General features: G+C 37.1%; 3 protein-coding genes across 5 annotated transcripts; 1 reads left to right on the plus strand and 2 right to left on the minus strand.

Annotated features, from left to right (window-relative positions):
• Nucleotides 1–130: 130 nt before the first annotated feature.
• On the minus strand, nucleotides 131–6536 carry LOC132127202 (vacuolar protein sorting-associated protein 11 homolog). Its single transcript, XM_059538949.1, has 16 exons — nucleotides 6354–6536; nucleotides 5937–6085; nucleotides 5702–5837; nucleotides 4655–4818; nucleotides 4303–4550; nucleotides 3971–4172; nucleotides 3738–3889; nucleotides 3464–3650; nucleotides 3215–3358; nucleotides 2937–3134; nucleotides 2679–2840; nucleotides 1973–2106; nucleotides 1562–1764; nucleotides 1231–1402; nucleotides 898–1120; nucleotides 131–820 (listed from the first exon to the last, which is right to left on the minus strand). The coding sequence occupies exons 1-16, from the start codon at nucleotides 6493–6495 to the stop codon at nucleotides 653–655; spliced, it is 2784 nt and encodes a 927-aa protein (XP_059394932.1). The 5' UTR covers nucleotides 6496–6536; the 3' UTR covers nucleotides 131–652.
• Nucleotides 6537–7281: 745 nt separating this feature from the next.
• Nucleotides 7282–17285, plus strand: LOC132127851 (hypoxia up-regulated protein 1). 3 transcript variants are annotated; one of them, XM_059540032.1, is made up of 25 exons: nucleotides 7287–7590; nucleotides 8060–8134; nucleotides 8426–8498; nucleotides 8689–8782; nucleotides 8903–8981; nucleotides 9578–9732; nucleotides 9820–9896; nucleotides 9993–10174; nucleotides 10328–10443; nucleotides 10564–10750; nucleotides 11733–11867; nucleotides 11956–12038; nucleotides 12334–12466; nucleotides 12639–12826; nucleotides 12913–13051; nucleotides 13166–13223; nucleotides 13329–13405; nucleotides 13491–13649; nucleotides 14384–14574; nucleotides 14706–14793; nucleotides 15066–15322; nucleotides 15745–15829; nucleotides 15932–16184; nucleotides 16301–16393; nucleotides 16501–17285. In XM_059540032.1, exons 3-25 carry the CDS (start codon nucleotides 8432–8434, stop codon nucleotides 16548–16550), a joined length of 2946 nt encoding a protein of 981 aa, XP_059396015.1. In that variant the 5' UTR covers nucleotides 7287–7590; nucleotides 8060–8134; nucleotides 8426–8431; the 3' UTR covers nucleotides 16551–17285. The 3 variants fall into 3 exon arrangements, with proteins under 3 accessions (XP_059396016.1, XP_059396015.1, XP_059396014.1); XM_059540033.1 differs by lacking the exon at nucleotides 8060–8134 and having other exon boundaries at nucleotides 7282–7387; XM_059540031.1 differs by lacking the exon at nucleotides 8060–8134.
• A 5117-nt stretch (nucleotides 17286–22402) lies between these two features.
• On the minus strand, nucleotides 22403–26996 carry LOC132126998 (zona pellucida-like domain-containing protein 1). Its single transcript, XM_059538617.1, has 10 exons — nucleotides 26876–26996; nucleotides 26690–26793; nucleotides 26226–26452; nucleotides 25552–25736; nucleotides 25184–25256; nucleotides 24953–25050; nucleotides 24679–24759; nucleotides 23980–24151; nucleotides 23742–23850; nucleotides 22403–22821 (listed from the first exon to the last, which is right to left on the minus strand). Exons 2-10 carry the CDS (start codon nucleotides 26781–26783, stop codon nucleotides 22646–22648), a joined length of 1215 nt encoding a protein of 404 aa, XP_059394600.1. The 5' UTR covers nucleotides 26784–26793; nucleotides 26876–26996; the 3' UTR covers nucleotides 22403–22645.
• Nucleotides 26997–27010: the final 14 nt, after the last annotated feature.

Consider the following 27010-nt stretch of genomic DNA (forward strand, 5'->3'; position numbering starts at 1 on the left):
GCGGAGGTGTAAATTAAGGTAGATTTGTTCATTGGTTTTTCCAATAAGTGACTTCAAAATATTTTTTATACATATTTCTGTATTCTTTGGCCTCTGTGATGTAAAATACTGTGTAAATATTTAATTTTTATTCATGACAAATTAAGATCTCAACAAACATCTGAGATGATACAGCAGAATACAATGTAATTTTCAAGTCAATAATGTTTTATGTTTATTAAAGACACTTTTATAGGCATTTGACATTGATTAGTTGCTTTCTCTGTACTAGTAAATGGTTGCAATACTAATTAAATATTATACATAAATTATTAAGGGATGCAAAAGTTGTGCAAGTCTTCTATAGTGTGCCTATGGCAACTGAATTCAAAGCTTGAAAAGGTCACAGTCTTGAAGTGCAAGATCTTAAATGTTATCATCACCCACTGTGGTTTTGATACTTTCCACTTTATGCTGATCCGGCAGACTACACAGATGTGAGATTTTCTGAACAAACTGTCATCTTGCTCTCCACAGTCCGGCCTATAAATAAATCAACACCAAGAAGAGAAGTTGCAGGGGTTCATTTGGAGTTGTTCAAAGGCCATTCAAGCCATTACTGGAGCTGACCATTGTCAGACTTCATATTTTAATATGAACTCCAGTCCAGCTCTCAAACATTCCTCTTGGTGTTAATGAGCAGGTCTCTGTTGAATTCAGCCTCTAGATTCCCAGCTCCACTCTTTCCTCCAGGAGGATCAGTTATCAGAGTGAGTTTGTTAAACACTCCACGGCCAAAATAGTCAGCGATGACTGAGAAGCCGTCATTGGAGCATTTGAGCTATGAAAGAGAAATGATATTTAGTTAACTGGCAACTTTGATCAATTCGGCATGTCTCGCAGAAGGAAAAACAATACCTGTCTGTGGAAATTATCATGCAGATCTCGTTTCTGATCTTGCGCACGCAGCATGTCCATCACTTTCCTGTTTTCAGGGGTGCAGGTGGGGCACTCCGCTTCGCTCTCTGCAAAGCTCTCTAAGCAGTGCTGATGGAAAGAGTGGCCACACAGGAAGTGCACAGATGGCAGCTCTAGTGGGCTGTTGCACATGCTGCACTTAGTCTTCTGGAAGATCTTTGCACTGAAAGAGCAATGTAATTTTTTTTAAATGTACAATGACATTCCTACACTATCAACTGTAGCATCCATTTTTAAATAACTGATTAAAGAATTAATCCTTGATTTGCTCACCAGGTTTTAAGTTCCTGTATTTCAGTACGAAGATGGGCCGTTTCCTCTCTATACTGTCGAATCTTCCTTTCATCTTCCTCAATCTGCTGGGTCTCCCGCTCCAGTTTATTTATCAGGTAGTCTTTTATCACTGACAGAGATGCTGTGGAATTATGAGCCAAAGTCTGCACCACTACAACAAAGACATTCACGTAAGGTCAAATATATGATCTTAAGTTCACTGGAAGGTGAAGAGTGAAGAGATGTGTTGAAAGGTCACGCAGTTATGTTTAGATGTGTCAAAAACACAACAGAGGTGCGACCAACAACTACTTTGTTTCCTTTTACTCACCCAGAAGTGGAGCCATCAAGTTGTTTTCATCGATGTGCTGCAGGACTTCACTAATGTAGGCCTTGCAGTTTTCTTCTTTGCGTGCAAAATAGCCCAGAGCCTGTTCCCACAAGCACGCCTCACTGTCCCCATAACGTTTACAGGCCTCCACGACTTTCCCGTACTCCTCATTCTGCATGTGGTAATGCATGATCTGCTGGTACCTGTTGAAATAGGCTGTTTTGTCACTTTTGCTTTTGTGCTGTTATTAAATATGAAAGCTCAGTGTAATGCAAGTTAAGATGTATTAAATTCTGAAACAAATTTAGTCAGTAATTGTGGTCAGTTGTCACACAAAGCTGTAGTATGGCTGTAGAAGTTATGTAGATAACAGAGTAGGAGAGATTGACAGTGATAAGGAATGGTGCTTACAGTTTGCCCTTTTCATAGAGATACAGCACTCCTTCCTTGAAGTTGTGCATCTGGCAGAGCACCAGGGCTTTGTCAAACACAGTGTTGTCGCTCCTCAGCAGGGACAGTGCTGCCTCCTGCAGGAATTTCTTCTTCTGTCAGACAAAAGACAGAAAGAGCGATGTGTTTCCTGCAGTATATGCTTTTCACTCCCAACAAATGTAAAAATGGTTTTAAAATTGAGATGTGATAAGCTATATAATTTTTATTTCTTGAGATCCATTGATATTAAAACTCTGGCCAATGATAAACTTAGAATTATTTTATGGTCAAAACCAGATAGAAAAAAAAAGAAAGGAAATGTCTTAATACTAAAAATGATTTTTAATTTCATTATTTTAGTTTTATTTTAAAAACTAAAAGTTAAAATCAATATTGTTAAATGCTACCTTATTCTGCTAATATAATAATGTACAGTATAATATACTGATTTTCCTTTTGTCTTAGATTGTCTTAAATATGGTCAAATAAGTTTTATGGAGTACCACGCTTTTATTAATTGCCTAAAATCATAATCAAATGAACAAAAAATATGATAAGTCAAATTCTTCAGAAATCTGCAAATCTCTCCATCAGTTTTTGCAGGTGCAGATGTTGTCAGTGATAACATCTAATGAGACAGATATATGTGTGGTATGTTTACAAATTGCACAAAGCATGTTTTTACCCCTGGGTCCTGCTCATGTGCCCAGTCCTGTAGTCTGAGCTCTAGCAGAGTGTCATAAACTCCCTGAGGTGAGAACGGATCCACCTCGATCATGTGTTCCAGGAATGCTCGCAGCTCTCGTGGGTTATTGGCAAAGACTGGGATGAACTCTTCTGGATTGGCCTGTAAAAATGTAATAAAAATATACAATCTGAAGTCATTTGGTTTAACTCAATGTCAGATTATTTGAAGGTGCTAATGCTAATCCAAATCAATGACCTTGTTTTCTGCAGTCCTGTCTAGGCTGTCCCGGTCGGTTGAGTCTTTGCTGGGGTGATAGTCGGTGCAAAGGCGTTTTAAGAGGATGGTAGTGCTTTCAGGCACATGGTGCATTAAAGTTTTTCCATAACGCTTCATATTGCTCTCTGCCTGATCAAATGGCAACCTTCCAATGTAGCGTAAAGCCTCCTGATAATTCTGAAAAGGAGGACTGGCATAAGTACTGGCTTACATGAACTTGTTAAAAAGCATTACAAGAGTTCATATCATATACTGACCTTCAAATCCTCTAGCTGGATCTTTAGATACCATTCATGGTGCATGTGTCTCTCTGCCAGAAACACGGCGTGGCTGTGATAACCGGCCTGACGTAACACCTTGATGGCAATTTCAACATCGAAATGCACCTCACTTTCATTGCTCTACATTCAGAGGAAGGATGCAGAGTATACAAAGCATTGTTAGGGGTCAAAGCGTCATTTAAAAGCTTAAATAGACATCCAGGCCAAAATCTCTTTTCTACAGACCTTTATGAACTCTTCCAGCTTGGAGCTGTCTTTCAGTTTAGTGTAACAGTTGAGCAGTAGAGTAGTGTGGTCAGCGTTGGCCAGCGACTGCCTGTGGAGGGCCTGCAGATACGCTGTCAAGTTGTGTATCCTTTGTGCATCCAAAAATTTACGGATTACATATGAGGGTTCAAGCTTCCCAATGGTGCTGAGAGAGACAGAAGATCAGGATGTAACCACGACTTGCTTGATTTTTAATGAAATGTCTAACTAAAAATCTGAACTGCAAATATACCGAATATACTGCTGAATAGCTCCATCATGATCCCCTTTGACGTAGAGATGGTCTCCGTACTGTCTGAAAATCTCAGACAGACCATCATTGTCCAGATGTTGAGTTTTAGCCAAGTTAATGGCCATCACAAACAGGTTCTTCTTAAACAGCATCTAAATAATACAATTTTGAATGGTGGTGATTAAAAAAAAGTTTCCTTTAGTTTTTATTAATGATAATAACACTATACTAACCTCTAGCTTGGTCTGTGTGTCTTTTTCTTGCAGCATATACATTGTTTTGTCCCTCGTTAGGACATAAAAAGAGCCCCATTCTGCCAGAACGTCAATGACGTCATCAAACGCCGCACTGTACGCGATGAACTTGTTGTCAAGGTCATAAATGGTAAGGATGTGCTTTTCTGTAGGGGATGTCTGTCTGCTGCCATAATCAGAGCTGCACAAGTTAAATGTCAAAAATGTGAATGCGTATTAAGTTAAAGAAAAAAAAAGGACAGATAATCTAGGCAATACACATGAGTCTTACTTCATTGCGAGCATGATTCTTTCAGTACAGTGAGTCTTACTTGCTGGGTGATTTGTTATTGTGTGTGACCAGAATCAGGTATCCTCTGTGCCAGTGAGTCAGAAGTTTGTGCCCATCGAAAGCAAAACAGGGTCCTCTCTCATCGGGCTGGTACAAATACACACAGTCATCTCCAGCCACTATGAACTGTGAGTCCTGCGAGGGGTCTGTGAGCGCCGAGCAGTGGAGGGCACAGCCGTGTGTGTCCAGTTCTATACGAGGGTACTCTTTCACTGATAATGTGTAGCACTGTCAACATAAGAATAGTGCTGCTGTCAGTTCGGTATTTTCATCTGGATTTACACGGTTTTCCAAAGATGAAGAAAATCACATTCCGTGTAAATAACATGTACCTGCACTTTTTCTAAGGTGGCGACAAACAGGTTTGTGACTTTGCCAGCCTGCCGGAAAGCCAGGCCTGTGATTGGACAGTTGCCCTCATGGAGGCTGAGAGTTTTACTGTGTCTGTCTCTGGTGATGTCACCCTTCGTCAGCACAACACTTCCATCTGTAAAACCTGAGGATTCAACACAGATATTACTGTCAACATAAAATCAAAAAAGCTATTCTGGTACTTTTACCAATCTAATTAATTATTCATGGATAATCCACCTAAAAAAAATGCAATGCTTTAAAATGCATCATAATACAGAAAAAATGGGTTGCAATTGCCATTTAGAGTCACTAAATTTTTAATATATACACACACACATACATATATTATTTATATATATATATATATATATATATATATAGCAGTACATACTATTAATATATAATTATAATTTATACTAAATTATTCACAATAACATATTAGAAGTGATTTTTTTTTCTAATAAATATAACTTGGCATTTGGTTACTTTTGCAGCATTAAAGAGCAATTTTGTTTATTATTAGCTTCCCTCTAAAAAATTTTTTTTTTATTCTATAACCTTTATGAAAACATTTTTTTCAAACCATTTAAATTACTAAAACTCCGATCAATGAAATTCGTTAAAATAAATTCTCGATCTGAATAATTATTGTACTTAAGATCAAATAAAATGTTTCATTTTGGAGGGACCTCAGATTTTGAATTTCATTGATAGTTTTATCCTGAGCTCTAATTAAAAACTAACCTTTTTAAAGAGACATGGGCTAACAATCATGACAGTGTTGTTTTATTATAATTAAAATATATTAACATTTTACATTAGATTTATTTTTATATTTTTTCCATGTCAATTTTAGTCATTCTGTTGTGTGTTTTGGACTTTCATTTGTTTTAATTCATTAAACTGAATGAAATTTTAATGTTATGATATTATATATACAATTATACTATTTTAATTTTTTTATGTATTTAACATGTATTATTAGTAAATTGTTTTAGTTAACTGTAACATAAATAAAATCCTACCTATAGCCATGAAATTGAGGTTTTCGTGAACACTGAGACAAGACACTTCAGTGGGTTTGTTTCCAGGTATGGCAGGGAATATCCGGGTACAGAGAGGACTGCCGCTGTCCTTCTTATCAAGGTTCCACACCTTCACCTGATGGACATACACATGCGCTTTAGAAATCAACTAAAGCACACAGATCTGCACTTGCATGGACATGTATCTTCAGCAGACACCTGTCATGGTTCTTACCAGAGGATTGATGCCAGGCTCATCCTGCCCCACAGACACCAGGATGTTGTGTTGTTTCAGCTGGTACAGGTGTGTCACGCGCAGTTTATAAGCCTGAAAGCTGGACAGCTGCAGGGAGCGAGTCAAAAACCAGATCTGCCCGTCCATATGTGCATTGAATGAGTTAAAGAAAACACACGTATGGCATAACTGAATTCATATTTAATCATCCAGAAATGACTGAATGTTAGATTCATGAATAATATAAAAGAAAATACATGCAATTATCCATTTTACAAAGCAGGTTTACTATAACCTATTAAAATACGCTACAATTTATGACTTATACAACTATGCTTATGAAATATACTTAGTATTATTGTTTAGATTTATCATTGCTAATTAGCCTCAAGCACGATTTAAGCGTTTTAAGGATATCTCCCAACACAATGTGTCCTCGACCTGAATCACAGGCCGATATTCCGACCGGTAGTTGGAAATTTTTCTCATTTTCGCTCGGATCTTTCACCGTTTCTTTATCGAAAAAAACAAAACGTCTCCACTGTAAGAACGCTGCCATTTTCCAAGCAGTTCTTGTTTAGCAAAGTCATGTGACTCACATCACGGTCATATGACGTGTCCAGCTTTACGTGTTTTCTGTATTCGCGATAATATTTTTAAGGTTGTACCCTTTATACAGTCTATGGTTGTACCACTGATCTATCTATATGATCAGTGGGTTCCACACAACAAACCACAAATTAAATTGATAAAAATGAATTTAATGTAAATTAAATAAATTATGCTGTTTTAAGCCAAAAATACATACCAAATAGAAAATTATAAGAAAAATGTACATATTTAATTGAAATGTATACTTATTATACTTATTAAGTTATTATTATGTCCAAATGACATAATTCAACAGAAGATTAACCTGCTAAGTCCGATTCGGGAACGAACTGTTCTTTTGATTCGTATCTTTTCAATGAATCTCTGGAACCGGACTAAACGAATCCGTTTATTTAGTATATTTAATAAATATAATTTTATTTAATGAAAAGCGTAATAAACAGAAATTTAATTGGGCTGGCTTATTTATTTTTATTTTATTTTTATTTGGCCGTTTTATAACATGTAATAGATGCAAAGAATGACGTAAAACAATTACTGAATCGGTTCTTTGAAATAAACTGTTAAAAGTGAGTCGAGCTCCCGCACAGCTGCTATGTGCCCCTATTTCACGTGGACCAATCAGGTCCGTTCTTACTTACACGACTGACCACTTGCGCGCACTGGTTGGCACGTGGACCAATCAGCGCTCCCCATTCAAGGGTAAAGAGGCGGGACTTACGAGCACAGCGATTAGCGCTTCACTCGGCTAGCGGCGAGTTGTGTGGATCCAATGAGATCACGCCGCGTTCCGGGCCCAATGTGTTAGAACAAGCCGGTGACTGCAAGAGCAAAATCAAGCAAGCGAGGTGGTGTGCTCACAGAGCATTCCTGGTTAACGCAGTCTCCCTGTCCTCTGTAAGACGTTAGATATTAAGGATCAGCACAGAAAAGTTTTAGTTCATAATTAGGGCAGGGTAAGCGTTTGTAAATATTGCTGTTCAGGTGTCAAGAGGGATTTACCAGTCAACAAGAGCCAATATAAAACTTGATCTGACCGAAGGTAAGTGCCATGCCATCACTTTCTTTGTTGGAGATATTGTGCTTATCTAAATATTTGCATATGCTCACAAATGTGTCTTGATCAGTCTGGTACAGTAGTACATCTACCAGACCATCAACTATATTTTCTTATATGTAAAAAGAAAGCACTATCAAGCAGTGAAGTGACACTTTGACATGGTCATGATGCTCTTCCCATCAGGATCAACCATCCTCATTCAAGCTTACGTCACACAGGCTGTGCAACTAGAAGTTTCCACTTCAGCATTAAAAATAGAAGAAATGTGACTGTAAAAATGAAGTCAAATTAGATTTTATTTATCATTAACTACAGTCTCCTTGTATTCTTTTTACACATTGGCTCCAATGTCTGAAAGCTCTGCAAAAGTGCTTCCTGGAGGCCCCTCAGAATAATTTTGATGAGACCCTTAAATGACACCCATTTCAGGTTTTGGGGGTTTCTGCTACAGAACTGAAAAGTTAAATGAGCTGTGTCTGATTAAGACAACATCCAAAAGGTACTGTTGGGGGGCCTCCAGGAACAGGTTTGTGATCCACATGTTCTCAAGCTTTGTCTTAGACTTGTGGAAGGGAATGGGATCACATCAAATCAGCATGCACTACACCTGCCACTGACCGAATGTGTCCACCTACAGTTTTTCATAATACAATTGTGATGTAGGACTGTCAGTTTTTGTAAAAGTGTTTGACATGATGACTTGAGGGAACTTTCCTTTAATTTTGATATGCTTCCTGTTTTTGTGCAGAGCTGTCACAGTTGTCACGTGACTTTTAACCTATATGCTGTTGATCCAGTCTTTGTATCTTTCCTGCAGGTCACAATGAGGGAAAGGTTGTCTTTATGGGCTGTTTTTTGCCTAATAGTAGCATTCCTGCCTTCTCAAACCGGTAAGCACCACATAAATTATGATAATATTTTTTCTAGGTTTCCTTTGTTAATGTCCTTCAGGATGAATTTAAATCTATCGAGATTGTAAACATGCATTATATATTTACATTTGTGGTTTTCTTATCTAGAGTGAATCATTTCAGCTCTCACTGATATTTGTGTGTGTGTGTGTGTGTGTGTGTGTTGCAGAATCGGTTGCTGTGATGTCTGTGGACTTGGGCAGTGAATGGATGAAAATCGCTATAGTGAAGCCTGGTGTGCCAATGGAGATTGCATTAAACAAGTAGGTTTTAAAACAGAGTGCAAATAAAATCCACAGATGTCAAGTGACTTCTAATATAGAAAAATTCATTTCAGACAACGTATTACTCTGTTGTGACATTATGCTTCTTTTTTTGTGTAGGGAGTCCCGGCGGAAAACTCCAGTCGCAGTGTGCTTAAAGGAAAACGAGAGGCTTTTTGGAGACAGCGCTTTAGGAGTGGTAAGTCAATATACATCATAATACCTTCTTTAAAAGTCAACATGAGATGGCATTTGCAACCGATTTGGGGTTAAGATTATTTATTTGTTGTTTATCAAAGATAGTCAATAGAGATTATCAAGAGTCTCTTATGCTTACCAAGTCTAAAAAAATATGCTAAAATGGTAATATTGTTTATAATTTAATGATTTAAAATATCTTTAGTTTCACATGATCTTTCATAAATCATTCCAATTATGCTTATTAGGTGTGCACAAAATATTTCTCATTTTTATTAATGCTGAAAACCGTTTTTTGCTGCTTGATATTTGTGGAAACATTGATACCTTTTTGTGATTTATTTGATGGACAAAGTCTTTACTGTCACGTCAGATCAATCTAATGCATCTTTGCTAAATAGAAGTATTAATTAAATACCCTAAACTTCTGGACAATAGTGTAAGTCATTCAAAACGAGACCAGGTACATGGATTAAGAGAGTAAATAGACTTCATGTTCTGTAGTGTGAATAGCACCCCTTCACATTTTCTTTCTCTTAACACCTTGTTGCAGCATTTTTGACAAGCTTTGATTCTAGCATACTTTAATTATGACAGGCTGTGAAGAACCCCAAAGTGGTTTTCAGATTCCTCCAGAGCATTTTGGGAAAGACTGCAGACAATCCACAGGTGGCTCAGTATCAGAAACACTTCCCTGAACACCAGCTGCAGAGAGATGAGAAAAGAGGAACAGTGTTTTTCAAATTCTCAGAGTAAGTAATGGAGCACTTGCAGGTGTATAGCTGGAACTGATGTGTTTTATATTAACATAAAAAAGATATATCTTTTATGTCATTCAGAGAGTTGCAGTATACTCCAGAGGAACTTTTGGGCATGATATTGAACTACTCTCGTACTCTGGCTCAAGACTTTGCAGGTTTGATTATAAGGAGTGATTTGAATCGCTTTCTTGGTCTTTGCAGATTGGGATATTTGAACGCACCACTAATTTAGTTTTTTTTTCTTCTAACAGAGCAACCCATAAAAGATGCTGTGATCACAGTACCAGCCTATTTTAATCAGGCAGAACGCAGGGCAGTCTTGCAGGCTGCCCATATAGCAGGTCTAAAGGTCCTTCAGCTTATCAATGATAATACTGCTGTGGCTTTGAACTATGGAGTATTTAGGAGGAAGGACATCAACTCTACTGAGCAGGTACTTTCTGAGAGGTTTTTTTTAGTGTATCAGACAGTGGTGCTGTTTTTGAGACTATCTTTTTGACCAACCAATGGCTTTTTGTGATGTAGAAATAAATGCATTTTTAAATGGGAATTATGATTGATTTTTTTTTTTATACTTTTTTTGTAGAACATCATGTTTTATGATATGGGATCTGGCAGCACAACAGCCACGATTGTCACGTATCAGACAGTGAAGAACAAGGAGTCTGGCACTCAGCCGCAGCTTCAGATTTGTGGAGTTGGGTTAGTCGTGGTTGTCATGTTTTCAGCAAATTTGTTGTCCATGTGGCCAGTGTATATGTATACAGTATATAAGATGCATGTATATGTATACAATTTGGCTGTTTTTCTTTTAATTTTTAGGTTTGATAGAACACTTGGTGGCTTTGAGATGGAGCTGAGGCTCAGAGATCATCTTGCCAAGCTCTTTAACGAACAGAAGAAATCAAAGAAAGACGTGAGGGAGAATCTGCGTGCCATGGCCAAACTCCTTAAAGAGGCTCAGAGACTCAAGACTGTGCTGAGTGCCAATGCTGAACATATGGCACAGGTATCTCAAACTGAAACCACAGTTTATTTCAAAAGTGTACACTACTGTACAGTTAGCAAAAAATGAGAAAGTCTGCATAAAATCTAAATTCAGCTATTTTCAACATGAATATTATTTCTCTTATTGTAAGACATTCAACAGTGCATATGTGTGTTTTGTTTTCTAACCTCCTACTTTTAAATGGTAATATCAGTTTTTCTTGCCATGAAAATAGCCACAAAAAGTGGAATGGTGTTAAACACAAACAAATTATAATAACATAACTTAGTAAACAGATTTAAAACCCACCACTTTTGTGCATTCAGCTGCAAATTCACATTTAGCTGTTTGAGTTAATGGCCAAAATTTAAAAACCAATGGACAGAACAAAGTTCCCAACCTAATTTTTTTTTTTTGATACATTTTCACAGTATGTCAAAATTCAAAAGAAAATCTATCACCACTTTCCCATCATTGTGACTTTAAATGTGTGAAATGATCCGTAGACATTTCTAGGTCACTATTCAAATTTAAGCAAATTTGTGAACTTAACAAATGTTCTGGCTTCCACTGAAGCATATGATACTTTGTATCATTTCTCAAATAATTTTTCAAGATAACAAATTTAGATATTTTCAATTTCATATTCAGTTTTGATTTTGACTCCCACTCAAATTGCTTTGGTGATCATGTTTGATAAACTTAATTTGAAATGTAAAAAAATTTTTGAATTCGAAAATGCTAAGGAACATTTTCACTTAGAACCACACTGTATCTGCTTGGAGTAATATTCAGTACATAATATTTTCCCACATTGGATGGCCTTGAATAAATGGTTGTTATCAAATGTTGTCTATTTCCTTGACCGGGTGAGATTTGTTAGCCCTTCATTATGTAAACAAAAGTCACAGTTACCTTAAAATTGTAAAAGTAGTCTGTGTTGTGGCATCTCGTTTGATTTGTCTGGGTGGTTTAGTGACCTCTTGATGTTCTCTCTCTTCAGATTGAGGGGCTGATGGATGACATAGACTTCAAGGCAAAAGTGACTCGCTCTGAGTTTGAGGCCCTCTGCGAGGATCTGTTTGACCGAGTACCAGGACCTGTGAAAGAAGCTTTAGCTGCTGCTGAAATGAGCATGGTGAGGAACTCAATATTATGCCATTTGCTTTATACGGGGTTTCTAAATAACCCTGATTTAATAATCTGAAATACCTTTTGTCAAACAGGATGAGATTGAACAGGTTATTTTGGTTGGAGGATCCACCAGGGTGCCCAAAGTGCAGGATGTGCTTCTTAAAGCTGTGGGAAAGTATGTTTTTGCACTTTTTTTTCTCCTTTTTACCTAGTGGATACTTTTGATTGGCTGTCAATGGAAAAATATGCTTCTAGGGCTGTGTGGTGTAGTTACATCATCACCCAGCGGGGGCAGACTGGGATAAGCTAACCAGCCAAACTTGATCTCTTGTTATAGACTAGTAGAAGCATTCAAAGAAAATCTAACACTGTTCCAACATCTAATACAATTAGCATTTATTAACAACTGAATAGATGCAGTTTCAAAAAAATTCAGTTTGGTTTCAAACTTGATGTTCTTTTGTCTCCAGAGAAGAACTGAGCAAGAACATCAATGCAGATGAAGCTGCAGCAATGGGTGCCGTCTATCAGGCCGCTGCGCTCAGCAAAGCCTTTAAAGTCAAACCTTTCTTGGTCAGGGATGCAGCTGTGTTTCCCATACAGGTGAGATAACACAACACAAAGGTTTGTGTTCTTTTCAAAAATTAGATTTGTATTAATAGTCTTTACTTAGCCCTGGCCAAGACCACTGAGATGTTTAATATAACAGAACAATTAATCTGCATGTTTAATGGGCATACGACAGTTCTCCAAGGTTTTCTGTCTCCCTCCTTAGGTTGAGTTCAGTCGTGAGACCGAGGAAGAGGATGGCGTGAAGACCGTGAAACACAACAAGCGCATCCTGTTTCAGAGAATGGCCCCGTATCCCCAGAGAAAAGTCATCACCTTTAATCGTTACATGGATGACTTTGTCTTCTACATCAATTATGGAGACCTCAGCTTCCTCGGTGAACAGGACCTGAAGTAAGTGACCGTTTTATTCACTTATGTTCTGCTTTATTTGTTTACACTTCTTCAGACATGTTTTTCAAGTGAATGTTCTTTCACAGAGTGTTTGGATCTCAGAATCTGACGACGGTGAAGCTGGCTGGAGTGGGCAGCAGCTTCAAGAAACATTCAGATGCTGAATCCAAGGGCATCAAGGCTCATTTCAATATGGATGAAAGCGGGGTGCTAATTCTGGACCGGGTAAGTACTGGATTTAAGTTCAGAATGAATCATACATACAACAGTGAAGTTTTATTATTCCAGTAAGAGCTTAATAAGCCAGAAGAACTGAATTCTTGTCTCTTTTTTTTTTAGGTGGAATCAGTATTTGAGACCATTGTGGAGGAGCAGGAAGAGGAGTCCACGCTTACCAGTAAGTTTTGGAAAAGCCTATGAATTTTATATTCATATGAAAAATAGTGTGTGTGTCTGCTTCACTCTTTAATTATTATTTTATTTATTTATTTTTTTTACCCAGAGCTTGGAAACACCATTTCCAGCTTGTTTGGGGGTGGCAGCTCCGAGCCAACTGCAAATGGGACTGAACCGGTTACTGTAAATCTGCTTAATGACTCTGACAGACATTGAAAATTTAATTTTATCAAATTAACCTTGAAATTGTTTTTCTATAATGGTTCAGGATGAAGAAGAAGTGACTCCAGAGGCTGGGAAAGATCAGGAACAGTCGGAGAAACAGGAAGAGTCTGCCCAGGAGAAACCCGAGATGGAGGAGGGAAAAGAGGAAGAGCCTCAGGCGGAGGAGCAGAAAGACAACAAAGAAGATAAAGCGGAAACTCAGGTGAGATTATTCATACTTAATCACATTTTTGGAGAGGTGCGGAGTGATTATGGGGTGGTGATGGCGCAGTGGATAAGACACATGCCTTTGGCGTGAGAGACCCAGGTTCGAATCCACTGTATGACACCAATGTGTCCCTGAGCAAGACACTTAACCCCTAGTTGCTCCAGAGGCGTGCGACCTCTGACATATATAGCAATTTGTAAGTCGCTTTGGATAAAAGCGTCAGCTAAATGAATAAATGTAATGTAAATTATGGAGCCTCTAGGCTTTCATGAGACTCAATTCAGTAGTTCTGCCCCTTTATTCTCAGGAGAGATTTGAAAATGAAAATGTTTCATTTTGTTTTATAAATATTTTTATTAGAATTATTTAACCAAAAATCATTTTACAGGTGCACAGCCAATGATTTAAAACAATTTAATTATTTTCCAAAAAAAAATCCTTAGTCAACCATGGACTCTCTGTAGTCAAAGAGTGGGAACATTTTAGTGACAAACTGGATTATATACAAGTCTCTGCCCCATGTAAAGTAGGACCTGTCACAAAAACGTGACCTTTTGAATTACTCTCATCACTTACGTCAGCAAGGGTCAGACTATAATTATTAAATTTTAATTTAAACCATGTATTAAATTGCAGCTTCATATGAAGTTACCAGCCACTGGCGAGTTAATCCATTTGACTTCGTTTTGGAATCTGTCTAGAACTGAACTCTCACCTCCGTCACACAGGGAGAGACCGACCCTGAGAAAACTGAAAAGCCTGAAGAGAAATCAGACGGTGAAAAAGCAGAGGAGAAACCAGAGGACAAGAAACCCAAACCACAGAAAAAGAGCAAAATATCAGAAGATATCGCAGTGGAGCTTGAAGTGAACGATGTTCTCAATCCCAGCACAGAGGACATGGAGGTGTCCAAAAAGAAGTAAGTGTCTCTTGCATCTCAGAATTAATTAACATGGAGAATGAATTAACTGAGAGCCAAAAATGGGACGGACACTCTGCAGTAACTGAAGAATCTCTAAAGAATCCCCATGTGTTCCTCCCTCCCATCAGGCTGCAGGATCTCACTAACCGCGATCTGGAGAAGCAGGAGAGAGAAAAGACCCTGAACAGCCTGGAGGCTTTTATCTTTGAGACGCAGGTATAATGAAGCTCTCCGCAGCCCTTCCCAGTGTTTGAGAAGTGACTCATAGGTCCAGTGACGTGATGGTGACAGAACTGTCTTTGTCCAGGCCTAAAAAGCTTCATTTGCAGAGCATTAGGTGAAACCTATAGTGGGCTTAAGGCTGTATTACGATGTAGGATTTTGGACGTCAGCTATTATCACCTCAAAATAGATTTTCTTTTCTCATTTCAAGTCTATTCTTCTTTGCAATTTGCAACATCTAGTTAATTTTTCCTTTCTCTGTGTAGGATAAGCTGTATCAGGATGAGTATGTGGCTGTCGTGACTGCGGAGGAGAAGGAGCAGATCTCCGGCAAGCTAAGCGAGGCTTCTAACTGGATGGATGAGGAGGGGTACACCGCTGGCACTAAAGAGCTGAAGGAAAAGCTGTCTGAACTGAAAAAGCTTTGTAAAGCCATGTTCTTTAGAGTGGAGGAGAGGAAGAAATGGCCCGACAGACTGGCAGCTCTCAACAGCATGCTCAACCACTCCTCCATCTTCCTCAAGTGAGCGAGAGCTGCCTCCGTTACTTCAATCCATCCGTTTTCTTTTTTTTAAATGAATTTAATGGTTTGAATGTAATTTATATATTAATTGTATTGATGTATCAAAATATTTAATACATTTATTCATTTAAAAATGTTTGTAAATATGCAAATTTATTTATTACAATTATTAATTTTGATGCATTTAATCCGTTTATTTTTAAATTTGAAAATTCATTCAATTTTACAAATTTATTACCGGTGTATATACAAAATGTATCCTTTTTTTTTTTAATCAAATTTAAGTTCAAAATGAAGAATTTTGAAAACTTTTTGTATTTTATTTTTGAAATCATTTTTGTCTTGATACCCTTGAGGGCAATGGCATTTTGAGTTCAGTCCAAATAAATGTCACCTTGTGACTTACATGATGTTGTTCACAGGAGTGCTAGACTGATTCCTGAGAGTGACCAGATCTTCACTGAGGTTGAACTGAAGACTCTAGAGAGGGTCATCAATGAGACTATGGTATGTATTCACGTTCCTGTTTCTTTCATCCTTCCTCATGAATTCCACACGAACACGTGTGATTCACTCTGCATGGTTGGCTTTGTTTGATTTTTATTGCAGACTTGGAAGAATGAGACCGTTGCTGAACAGGACAAATTGTCCCCAACAGAGAAACCTGTTCTGCTCTCTAAGGACATTGAAGCTAAGCTTTCCCTCTTGGAAAGGGAGGTCAATTATCTGCTGAACAAAGCAAAGTTTGCCAAACCTAAGCCTAAAGATAAGGTTAAAGACAAGAACAACACTTCCACAGAGAACAGCAAGGCTAACAAAACAGAAGATGCAGAGAAGATTATTCCTCCCAAGAGCGATGAGGGTGAGACTGATTCTTTTATTTTAGCTAATTGGTAGACTACTAGTATAGACTTTGCAACTCTTCATTTAGGTTCTTTTCCTGTTAATATGGAGTAAATTGGGTATATGTGCTTTTAGCTGAAGAGGTGAAGCCGGCAGAGGAGCCTCCAACTGCTGAAAAAAAAGAAGAACCCATACTTGAACTAAATCCTGCAGAAAATACAGATTCAGGTAATTCATCAATCTAACATCAAAATCATTTTAACAAGAGCTCTTTGACCTAAAAATAACTGATTGAATCGCTTACTATAAATGCATGCAATTGTTCTTTTTTGCAGAATCAACAGAGAGCAGTAAATCGGAAAACCATAAAGGAGATGAATTATAACATCTGGAATTCTCAAATGTTTATTTGCTATATTTATTGACTCCGTTAAGTAAATTGGAACAGCTTGACAATGATGGTGTTTATTTCAGTAGTTCTAGTTCAGTGACCCTGAGCCGACAGAAAATCCCAACTCAAAGCTGTGTGTGCCCCATCCACAGTTGTTTAATTTCTCTTCTTAATCCATGAATTAATGATCTTCTCCTTCTCAGAAACATGATCCCTGTTTGTTTGTCACAAAAATCAAAAATGGCATGCTTGACCAAAGTAAAAGCGCTGTCTTTTGTGTTAATGCAGTTTATCTTGAAATGGTCTTATGTCATTTTCCTCTGACTCGAGACACCTTTGTTCTGCATCCAGAAATGTATATTGTGGAAATGTAAAGTTCATGCTGAATTGTTACTTAGTTTGTCACATCTTTTCAGAATCTTCAGTTTATTTTTGTTGGTTTAGCTTTTTCCATTCCCAAAGCCACCGTTTGTACCTGTAAGCATCTTGCATACGCCAAACATCTCATGTATTTATGGACTTCAGTGTGAATAGTATGCTGCACTTATATCAAAGAAATTTCACTCGACTGAAAAGTGGATTATATACGCATTTATTTTTGTTTGCTTTCACATCTTCACTGGTTTTGTCTTAAGCGTTTTCATGTGCAAGTCTATGTGGAGAGAAAAATGTGGGAAAGGGAGAAGATTGTTTCTAAACTGTTAATAAAGTCTCTTTTTAAAAAAAAAAGTAAAGGTCCCGTTCTTTGTGATCCCATGTTTCAAACTTTAGTTAGTGTGAAATGTTGTTGTTAGAGTATAAATAATATCTGTAAAATTCTAAAGCTCAAAGTTCAATGCCAAGTGAGATATTTTTTATAACAGAATTCGCCTACAACGAATGACCCGTTTGGACTACATCCCTCTAGTTCCTTCATTAATGACGTCACTGAGACCGTTTTTTGACTATCCTCCGCCCACATGTCATGAAAACACAAAAAGGGGGCGTGGCCTTGTTGCGGTCACACGGAGAAGGAGGAATAGTTGCATTTGAAGAGTGTTTGTCTGGAGAAGGCTTTGTTTATGGACCACAACTGGGAAGTGTATTTTATTATTTAAGTTGGTGCGTTAAACAGTTTCTGTAACTTATTACACAAAGGGCAGCACTGTTTAGCTTTGATAACTAGATGGTAGCACTGTGCAAAAAATCGAATGCGATTTTCATGCGCATCTTGTCAGTAAAGGCGTTCTGTGAATCTCCAGCACGTGCGTTCAGAACCTCCGTGAAGTTGGCACCCCATAAAAAGAAATAATCACCACACTTATGTAATTTGTTTGTGCTGATTTGTGCCGCAGAAACGAACATTTGTGCTGGTTTGGTGTTTGAGATATTAAACCTTTTTTTGACCGTGTGACGTCACTCTCCACCCCATGTCGCCAAAATCGCTCCAAACCAGCGCAGTTCGTTTGTGCTCGATTTGTGCCCGTTTTACCCTGTTTTTATACAGTCTATGGTTTTAACAAAAACAATTCTGGGCAGTGACGTCACTCTCCACCCCATGGCGTCCAAATCTCTCCAAACCGCTGTCATTCGTTTGTGCTCGATTTGTGCTGTTAAAAGAAAACCCTGTAACTATGACCGCTTTTTTTTATATAACAGAAATAAACTTTGTATGAACAGTGACGTCACTCTCCACCCCGTGACGTCCAAATCTCTTCAAACCGGTGTCATTCGTTTTTGCTCGATTTGTGCCGGTTTGTGCTGTTGAAATTAAAAAATTAACATTCTATCTATATCCCCTCCTTTATAAATAACAAATATAATTCGGGACAGTGACGTCACTCTCCACCTCATCTAAATCGAACCAAACCGGTGTCTTTCGTTATTGCTCGATTTGTGCAGTTGAAAGAAACACTGCAACTAGATCCCTCTTAAACGTAAAAAAAAAAAAATAGGTTCACTTACATAACTGTCACCCCATATGGTCCAAATCGTTGCAAAACTGTGCCGATTGTTTGCGCTCGATTTGTGCAGGTTTGTGCTGTTAGGATAAACATTGTATCTTGCCCTCTTCCTTAGAAATAAAACTTTGGATTCGGGAAAGTGACGTCACTCTCCACCCCATGCCGTCCAAATCGCCCCAAACCGTTGCATTTTGTTTATGCTCGTTTTGTGCCGTAGAAAGAACCAGAATAAATTATTCCATTCTCTAGTTATTATTAAGTTACTAGTTACTTCTACTTAGTTATTCATTCTGTAGACATCACAAAATCTTTGGAGGAGAGGTTGACGACCTCCGTGAAAGTTGGCCCCCCACCCAACGCAAAACGTCAGCAAAATAGTCTCAATCGTTTGTGCTCCGTTTGTGCTGTAAAAAATGTGAAAAATATTTCACTCGGACAACCCCCACACCCCCCACATACTCAGACTCGTTTGTTTGTTCTTCGTTTGTGCTGGTTTGTGCCAGTAATATTTTCGATTGTGCTGCTTCGTTTTTTAAAATATTAGACATTGAGTTATAGGCGATGACGTCACTCAGCACCATACTGCAAATTCACGAAAGTAGTCTTGTTTGTTTGTGCGTCATTTGTGCTGGTTTGTGTCGCGTAAAAACATTTGTTTGTGCTGCTTAGGTTTTTAAGATATTAGAATAATGTTTAGTGGTAATTTTCTGATGTCACTCAGCATCCCACATGCTCCAAATTTACCCAAAATCTTCTTTGTTTGTGCTTCGTTTGCGCTGGTAATATTTTCGTTTTTGCTACCGTTTTTTATTTTTCCTAGTCAACTAGTCCCATGTTTATATTAAATTGATTAATATAATACCCTATCATCCTTTAATAAATAGGCATTTAGCCTATTCCACGCTCACGCGCACATAAAGCTTGCCGCAAAGCACTGGAAAGTAGGCCTATTGATTGACTGCGAAGGGGGAAAAGAAGACATTGCAATTATTTATTACTAAACTTGTGCTTTCTCAGTGACTGAGAAATGGACTAATGGACTAGTAGATGAAATTAGTGCCTATAGATGTTATAATGGAGAGAAATGCATTATAATTTATATATTCATACGACCACATAATTATAGAAGATTTTTTTTTATTTGAATTGGTTTGTTTAATAGTAAAATTTCAAGATTTAGATAGATTTATTTATTGTATATGAGCCGGTTCATTGTTGTGACGTGCTCCATTCACGGAGACTACATTAGACGACAGAAAGCACATCCAAAAAAAATATTTCCGCAGGAAAAGAAAACATAAATCCGAGGGATAACGCGGGCACCTCTATATCTTACAGTAAGCGCGATAATACTCCCACACTCTTGATAAACACTTGAAATGCGCCTATATATAGCGATTTTATCATTCAATAAAAATAATAATAAAACTAAATTTGGTCATTGCCCAGCTCCCCATCAACGATCTAGCACAGAGACAGAATTATAGTTCTAATATTAATAAGTGATAAATAATTACAATGTCTTCTTTTTCCCTATGCATTCAATCAATAGGCCTACTTTCCATTGCTTTGCGGCAAGCTTTATGTGCGCGTGAGCGTGGAATAGGCTATAAATGCCAATTTATTAAAGGATGATTTAATAGGTTATTATATTAATCAATTTAATATAAACATGGGACTAGTTGACTAGGAAAAAATCTAAAAAAAAAAAAAAAAACAGTAGCAAAAACGAAAATATTACCAGCACAAACAAAGAAGATTTTGGGTAAATGGAGCATGTGGGGTTGAGTGACGCCACCGTCTATAATTCATTATCTAATATTTAAAAAAACCGAAGCAGCACAAACAAACGAGTCTATTTGGGTTGGATTTGGAGTATGTGGGGGGCTGAGTGAATGGAATAATTTATGCTGGTTCTTTCTACGGCACAAAACCACACAAATCGAGCAAAATGCACCGGTTTGGGGCGATTTGGACGGCATGTGGTGGAGAGTGACGTCACTTTCCCGAATCCAAAGTTTTATTTCTAAGGAAGAGGGCAAGATACAATGTTTATCGTAACAGCACAAACCTGCACAAATCGAGCACAAACAAGTGGCACAGTTTTGCAACGATTTGGACCATTTGGGGTGGACAGTTATGTAAGTGAACCAATTTTTTTTTTTCAAAAACAGTGTGAGCTAGACTTGCGCTGAAATAGGGGGGTTTCATGACCCTTTAAGAGGGGATCTAGTTGCAGTGTTTCTTTCAATGGCACAAATCGACCACAAACGAATGACACCGGCTTTGTGCGATTTAGATGAGGTGGAGAGTAACGTCACTGTCCCGAATTATATTTGTTATTTCTAAAGGAGGGGATATAGATAGAATGTTAATTTTAACAGCACAAATGGGCACAAACCAGCACAAACGAATGGCACCGGTTTGGAGGGATTTTGACAGTATGGGGTGGAGAGTGACGTCACTGGCCCGTTTTGTATTTGTTATTTTTGAGGACGGGAAATAGATATAATGTAAATTTGAACGACACAAACCAGCACAAACCGAGCAAAAAACTAATGGCACCGTTTTGGAACGATTTAGATTGCATGGGGTGGAGAGTGACGTCACTGTTCGTAAAAAGTTTATTTTTGTTATATAAAAGAAGCGGTCATAGTTAAAGGATTTCTTTTAACAGCACAAACGAATGACACCGGTTTGAAGAGATTTGGATGCCATGTGGAGAGTGACGTCACTGGCCAGAATTGTTTTTGTTATTTCTAAGGAGGAGAAATATATTTGACGTTCATTTCAACAGAACAAACCAGCACAAATCGAGCACAAACGAATGACACCGGTTTGAAGAGATTTGGACGTCACGGGGTGGAGAGTGACGTCACTGTTCGTACAAAGTTTATTTCTGTTATATAAAAAAGCGGTCATAGTAACAGGGTTTCTTTTAACAGCACAAATCGAGCACAAACGAATGACACCTGTTTTGTGTGATTTAGACGAACTGGGCAGGAGAGTGACGTCACAGCCTCCGAAAATAGTTTGGATGTATCTACAGAAGGAAAATAGATACAGTGTTTGTTTTAACGGCATGTCGAGCACAAACTGCGCTGGTTTGGCGATTTGGGCGACATGGGGTTGAGAGTGACGTCACACGGTCAAAAAAAGAATGTTTATTATCTCAAACACCAAACCAGCACAAACGTTCGTTTCTACGGAACACATCAGCACAAACGAATGGCATAATTTTGGTGATTATTTCTTTTTATGGGGTGCCAACTTCACGGAGGTGCGTTACGATCAGGATTGCCAGGTTTTCAACACAGATCCTGCCACTTGCTTCTCAAAACTGGTCCAAAACTAGCCCAATCACGTTTCCAGGAAGGCAGCATGCTCTAAGCTGGTGTCGAATCACAACACAGGAACCACTGGCACAATCAGAACTCGTTACGTATTTCTGAAGGAGGGGCTTTATAGAACAAGGAAGTCACCAGCCCGTTGGGAAACATGAACATATGTTATATTGCACACTGTAAACACAAAGCTTAAAAAAAATATGAAAAATGTGACCTTTGATATCATTATATCTGTATTTATTATCATTTTAAAATTAAATTTAATTCTATAAATGCATTTTCTTAATATAAATTAAGCAAAGGAAAAACCACAAATAAGTAATTTCTAGATTTTTATAATTTTGTTAAAAGCGCAAATGAGAGTAGATGAAGGCTGGTGTTTACTACCATAAATGAAAACTTCCTAGGTTGTTTTAATTACTCACAAAATTACAATAACAAAATGTTTTTTTTTCACAAGAATTCCCTCTTACAGAATTCCCAAAAATGCATATATATATATATATATATATATATATATATATATATATATATATATATATATATATATATATATAAAGTATAGTTAAAATTATGAACACTGGCATGCAAAACATTTTGACAAATCTAATCCATTCAGTAGACCGTTTTAAGGCAGACATCTATTTATAATCGTGGTTTCATGACATTTTGTTCTTCCTCGTGGCATCATCTACTCGTCATCCCATTCCTGTCCTCTAAATCTTGAGCTCAATCAAACTACAGACGTAGTGTCTATGTGAACAGATTTCACGATGATGACTGTGATCTCTGAGAGTGGTCAATGGAAAAGGTTTGATTTGTCTGTTGTGAACTTGTCCTTGCGGATCTTGTAGATGAGCACAGCCAGCATAATGACACAAAGGCCTCCAAATACCCCCGCTGCCACAGAGATGCCCACCACTGCCTTGTCCTGCTTCTGATCCTTAGACACTGCACAAACACGGGCACCAGATTGACCCATTAAAAAAGCAAAAAAATGACAAAAGGTTTAGGAGATCTCTAATTTTAATTTAAAGGAGAGAAAACAAGTGCCTACCTGTAGCAACAGGTCCAAATGGTTCTGTTAGGATTATGAAAAGAAAAGAAAACTCAAATGATGAGTTCAAACATGTCATTATAATAAAAGTTCAAATACATTAAAAAGCAAAAACGTATTCAAATGACAGAAGAACATCTTTACTCATCTGTAAACTTTATTCATCAGGGGTTCTGCTGGTTTTATGAAAGCAAATTTCAGACTTCTTAAGGCCTTTTTAAAATTAGCAAAAATATAAAAAAATAAAGTAATAAATGAACAAAATAGGTTCTAATGATCTCTAATATAAATGTATTGCTTTTGCAATTCTTCAGACACCTCTTAAATAAAACTTTCAACGTTACATTTACAAAAATAAATAAAAGAAATTTGTTTGAATATTATTGCCACTAGGATATGGATATAAATTACTGTACCTTATGATCACACTGCAAAAAAAAAAAAAAATTCCCCAATGCAAATGAGAAGCAAAATTACAAAATAAGAGGAAATTTTATGAGAAAATGAAAACATACAAAGTTTTAATATAATTTAATATTTGTTCTTGTTTTAAGCATACACATTTGTTCAATTTCTCAGAAAACAAATCTTCATATGTTCATTTTGCATCTCAAGTAAATGAATCTTGATGTGAATAGATGTTTAGATATCTATTGTAAAACAACAACGATAAAAAAAAAAACCAGGAAGGACTTTTATAAAATTAAGATTTTCTTCTGATATTTAAGAACTTTTTATGCCTTTTGTGGAAGTGTGAATTAAGTTTTTTTAAGACCTGCATAAACCCTGTTTCATGCATATTTTAAATGATAACTCTCAAAAAGCTGACTGTTCTTACCATCCACTTTGGTGATTATTGCCCCAGAGCTCACCATGGCAACGTCACTCACTGAGGTTCCCTGATCTGATTGGACGGCCCTCCTCTTTCTTCCAGAAGTTGTGCAGTTCTGATGTAAGTATCATAAGACACATGTAAATGCACTTGAGGGAGATGAAGGTTTTTGAAGCCCTTCTGTGAATTACATATTAAGGTTTTTGCCAGCCATGGTACATTATCATAGTGGTTGTGTTCGTACCTGTCGTAAAGACCTACAGAAAGAGCTCTCGCAGAGCCTGGTGGCGCAGTGCAGATAAAAGGTGGACACCGTCCTGTTTCTGTGCTCCACAAAGCGAAAAGTTTCGAACGAGAAGCGCGCCAACTGCTGTTCTCCATTCACACCCATTATGGTTTGCAGATCACGGTTGCATCTGAGAATGACAGAGGATGATGAAATCAGTGATGCTAGTAAAAGATGTAATCTGTAATCAAATTATAAAACTGGTTGCTCTTTATTTTAAGGTGTCCTTACAGTGTAACTATACATAATTATAGAGTGTAAGTACTGAATAATGTTAATTAATTATGTGTACTCACTATATGGTTAAGGTTACTTGCATATAATTATGGATAATTTATTGTTATTATATTAGTAAGTACATGTAACATTTAACAAGGACACTGTTAAATAGTGTAACTCAAAAATGAAGTACTTGTAACTGTATTATAGAGTACTTAAGAACTATAGAGACTAAAATCATTATTTTTATTATATAACATTCACCCAGTAAATTATTCAGAATTTATTCTCCCTAGATCTTCCTTTTTTTTTTAAAATTTTTTATTCATGTCATTTCATATTAATGTAATGCATTCCCAAACCTTAATCACGTGTTAATTTAGATTGATGTATTTTTTTTTTTTACATGTGTAAGTGTAACAAAGATTTAAGTCTTACCCGACAAACAGGTCGAATGATGTGCTGTTTCCAGGATAAGGACTTGTGGTTGCATGGCATCGATCCAACAGAACATTGAACCTTTATGAGAGAGAAAAAAAAAACCACACACACACACACATATATATATAGTGATCTATCAACTTCAAAAATATTTAATATTAAAAAAAAATGCTTTGTAAAATTTGTATTTTTCATTGGTGGCATCCATATTTCATAGGCCACATCATGATGGAAAACATAGCTGATAATAATATCAAACTGAGCAAATTACCTTTCTGTGAGATTAGTAGCTCGGACTTCCACAAAAACCCTGGTCTTCAGCATGAGACCCGTTGGAGGCATGAAGAGACGGGTTGTATATGTGAAGTCCTTTGAGTCGGTGCAGAAAGACAGTTATGAACACACGCAACTGACCAGTTCCAATTCAACTCTTGAATGTTATAGTCAATAATGTGTTATGCTAAACGTCATTGCTAAACTAAGCCAAAGGAACATAAAATACCTCAAAAAGAGCGAGGCTTAGAGTGCTGATGAAACTACCATTATTGTCCTTAATTGCCAGACTCACTCCAGATCTGCAGAACAACAGGGGTTTGTGTGTAAATGACATAACTCATTAAATGATTTAGAATGAACAAATTCCAGGATAAGGCATACAGTGAAAGCCAAAAGCTTGAGATCACTGAAAACATGTTTATTTTTCATTTTTTTAATACATTTTTCACTACAAATTATATTCTGTACAACATTCACATGATTACAAATATGCTTATTTGATCAGTGGCCTAAAAATAGTGTTAACATCATTTTATGGCATTTTAGTGTGGTCTCAGACAGTTAGACCTCACTGTACATGTTCACTCCACTCACACACTCATCTCTGTGTTGTTAACCAAGTACTGCAGTGGGTATCTACAGGAAAAGAGGTATTTCATCTCCTGCCGGTAGGTGATGGTTCCAGCATTCGGGTCCTGAGTGCTGACCATCCCAGAGATGTTCACAGACTGCACGCTAGAGAAGTCGGAGAACAGCCCAGTTCCAATCTCCTCTGTGATCTGTTGAGATGAATTAGTTGAACGGTGACACCTGGGATTGACTATTAATAGAAGTATATTATAAGACCACAAAATAATAAAATGCGACTTTACAGGTCAGAACATTAAAAATCACAATATAAAAAAACAATATAAAAAGAATAATAAAATAAATAAATCTTAACAATTTCATAATTTAATTTAAAAATAATAAGTAATATACATTTACTAAAATACATGAATTTTAAACTATAACATTTAATAAAATACACATTATTTTAACAAGCAGTTAAATAGTCCACAAAGAGTGTATATAAATAGTTTATTTTATATTAAATATATATATATATATATATATATATATATATATATATATATATATATATATATATATATATATATATATATATATATATAATTGCTATAATAATAATACAATTCTAAATAATTATTATTATTATATTATAGGAATTATAATTTTTAATAAATCTAATGAAAAATGTCTCATACCGTCAGCTTATTGGCGCAGACTGATATGTATGGTTCAGTGATGTAGAATTGGAATTTCATTACAGGTGGGTCGACGGTCCAGTCAGCAGTTCCTTTGCACTCAGGTTTGCCGAACTGACCATTAAGAGCCGCCATGGATTCATTATATCCATAAAAATACAAGGGGCACAGCAAAATCTGAAGTTCCATCCTGTTTGTGCCACACACAACTGTGATATCAGAGTTGTCTGTAAAATAAAAAAGAAAACAATTGTCACAGTAACCTTGTATGATGCTCCTTGTATGAAAGAAGGACACATCATTAAAATAATACTGGATGTTTAAGAACCTCCTCAAATTGCTGGGTGGTCCCGGGTTCCTTTATAGTTTCAAAGGAATTGAAAGGTGAGATAGTGATGAGAGAACTAAGAATGTATAAAGAGGAAGATGAGAAGAGGAGAGGATACATGGATGCTTTGACTCACCCGGGTCTCTGAATGTTGGGAGGGTGAGGCAGGGACTCTGAGCCTCTGACTGGAGAATCAGGACGAGCTGACACACTAGGAGGGCTGGCCACATGATGATCTGGCTGCAGGGAAAGTCCCACACATCACATGATCACCTTGACCTCGATTTACTTAAAAACAGGTTTTAAAAGCAAAAACACTTACTTACTATCAAATCACGCTACAAGTTTTCCGTTCTGTGTTCAGGTGTCACCAACAGGCTCTGAATGTCACTGGCCTCACAGTTTTAGCTTTTGATGAAAGAGAGTACCAACAAAGAACATCTGACTCCTGTTTTAA

Source organism: Carassius carassius, chromosome 45 (genome assembly GCF_963082965.1).
Source record: "Carassius carassius chromosome 45, fCarCar2.1, whole genome shotgun sequence".
NCBI classification, from domain to species: Eukaryota; Metazoa; Chordata; class Actinopteri; order Cypriniformes; family Cyprinidae; genus Carassius; species Carassius carassius.

Excerpts from the sequence above, each read along its gene's own strand:
- LOC132127202 (XM_059538949.1), bottom strand. The coding sequence starts at position 6,495 with ATGGCAGCGTTCTTACAGTGGAGACGTTTTGTTTTTTTCGATAAAGAA. Across the intron at positions 3,651-3,737 it reads GCTATTCAGCAGTATATTCG|CACCATTGGGAAGCTTGAAC; the intron begins GTATATTTGCAG and ends TGTCTCTCTCAG. Across the intron at positions 2,107-2,678 it reads CACATGAGCAGGACCCAGGG|AAGAAGAAATTCCTGCAGGA; the intron begins GTAAAAACATGC and ends TTTGTCTGACAG.
- LOC132127851 (XM_059540033.1), top strand. The coding sequence starts at position 8,432 with ATGAGGGAAAGGTTGTCTTTATGGGCTGTTTTTTGCCTAATAGTAGCA. Across the intron at positions 14,794-15,065 it reads CTTTTATCTTTGAGACGCAG|GATAAGCTGTATCAGGATGA; the intron begins GTATAATGAAGC and ends TTCTCTGTGTAG. Across the intron at positions 16,185-16,300 it reads TCCTCCCAAGAGCGATGAGG|CTGAAGAGGTGAAGCCGGCA; the intron begins GTGAGACTGATT and ends ATGTGCTTTTAG.
- LOC132126998 (XM_059538617.1), bottom strand. The coding sequence starts at position 26,783 with ATGTGGCCAGCCCTCCTAGTGTGTCAGCTCGTCCTGATTCTCCAGTCA. Across the intron at positions 25,257-25,551 it reads AACAACACAGAGATGAGTGT|ATCTGGAGTGAGTCTGGCAA; the intron begins GTGAGTGGAGTG and ends GTTGTTCTGCAG. Across the intron at positions 24,152-24,678 it reads TCATTCGACCTGTTTGTCGG|ATGCAACCGTGATCTGCAAA; the intron begins GTAAGACTTAAA and ends TGTCATTCTCAG.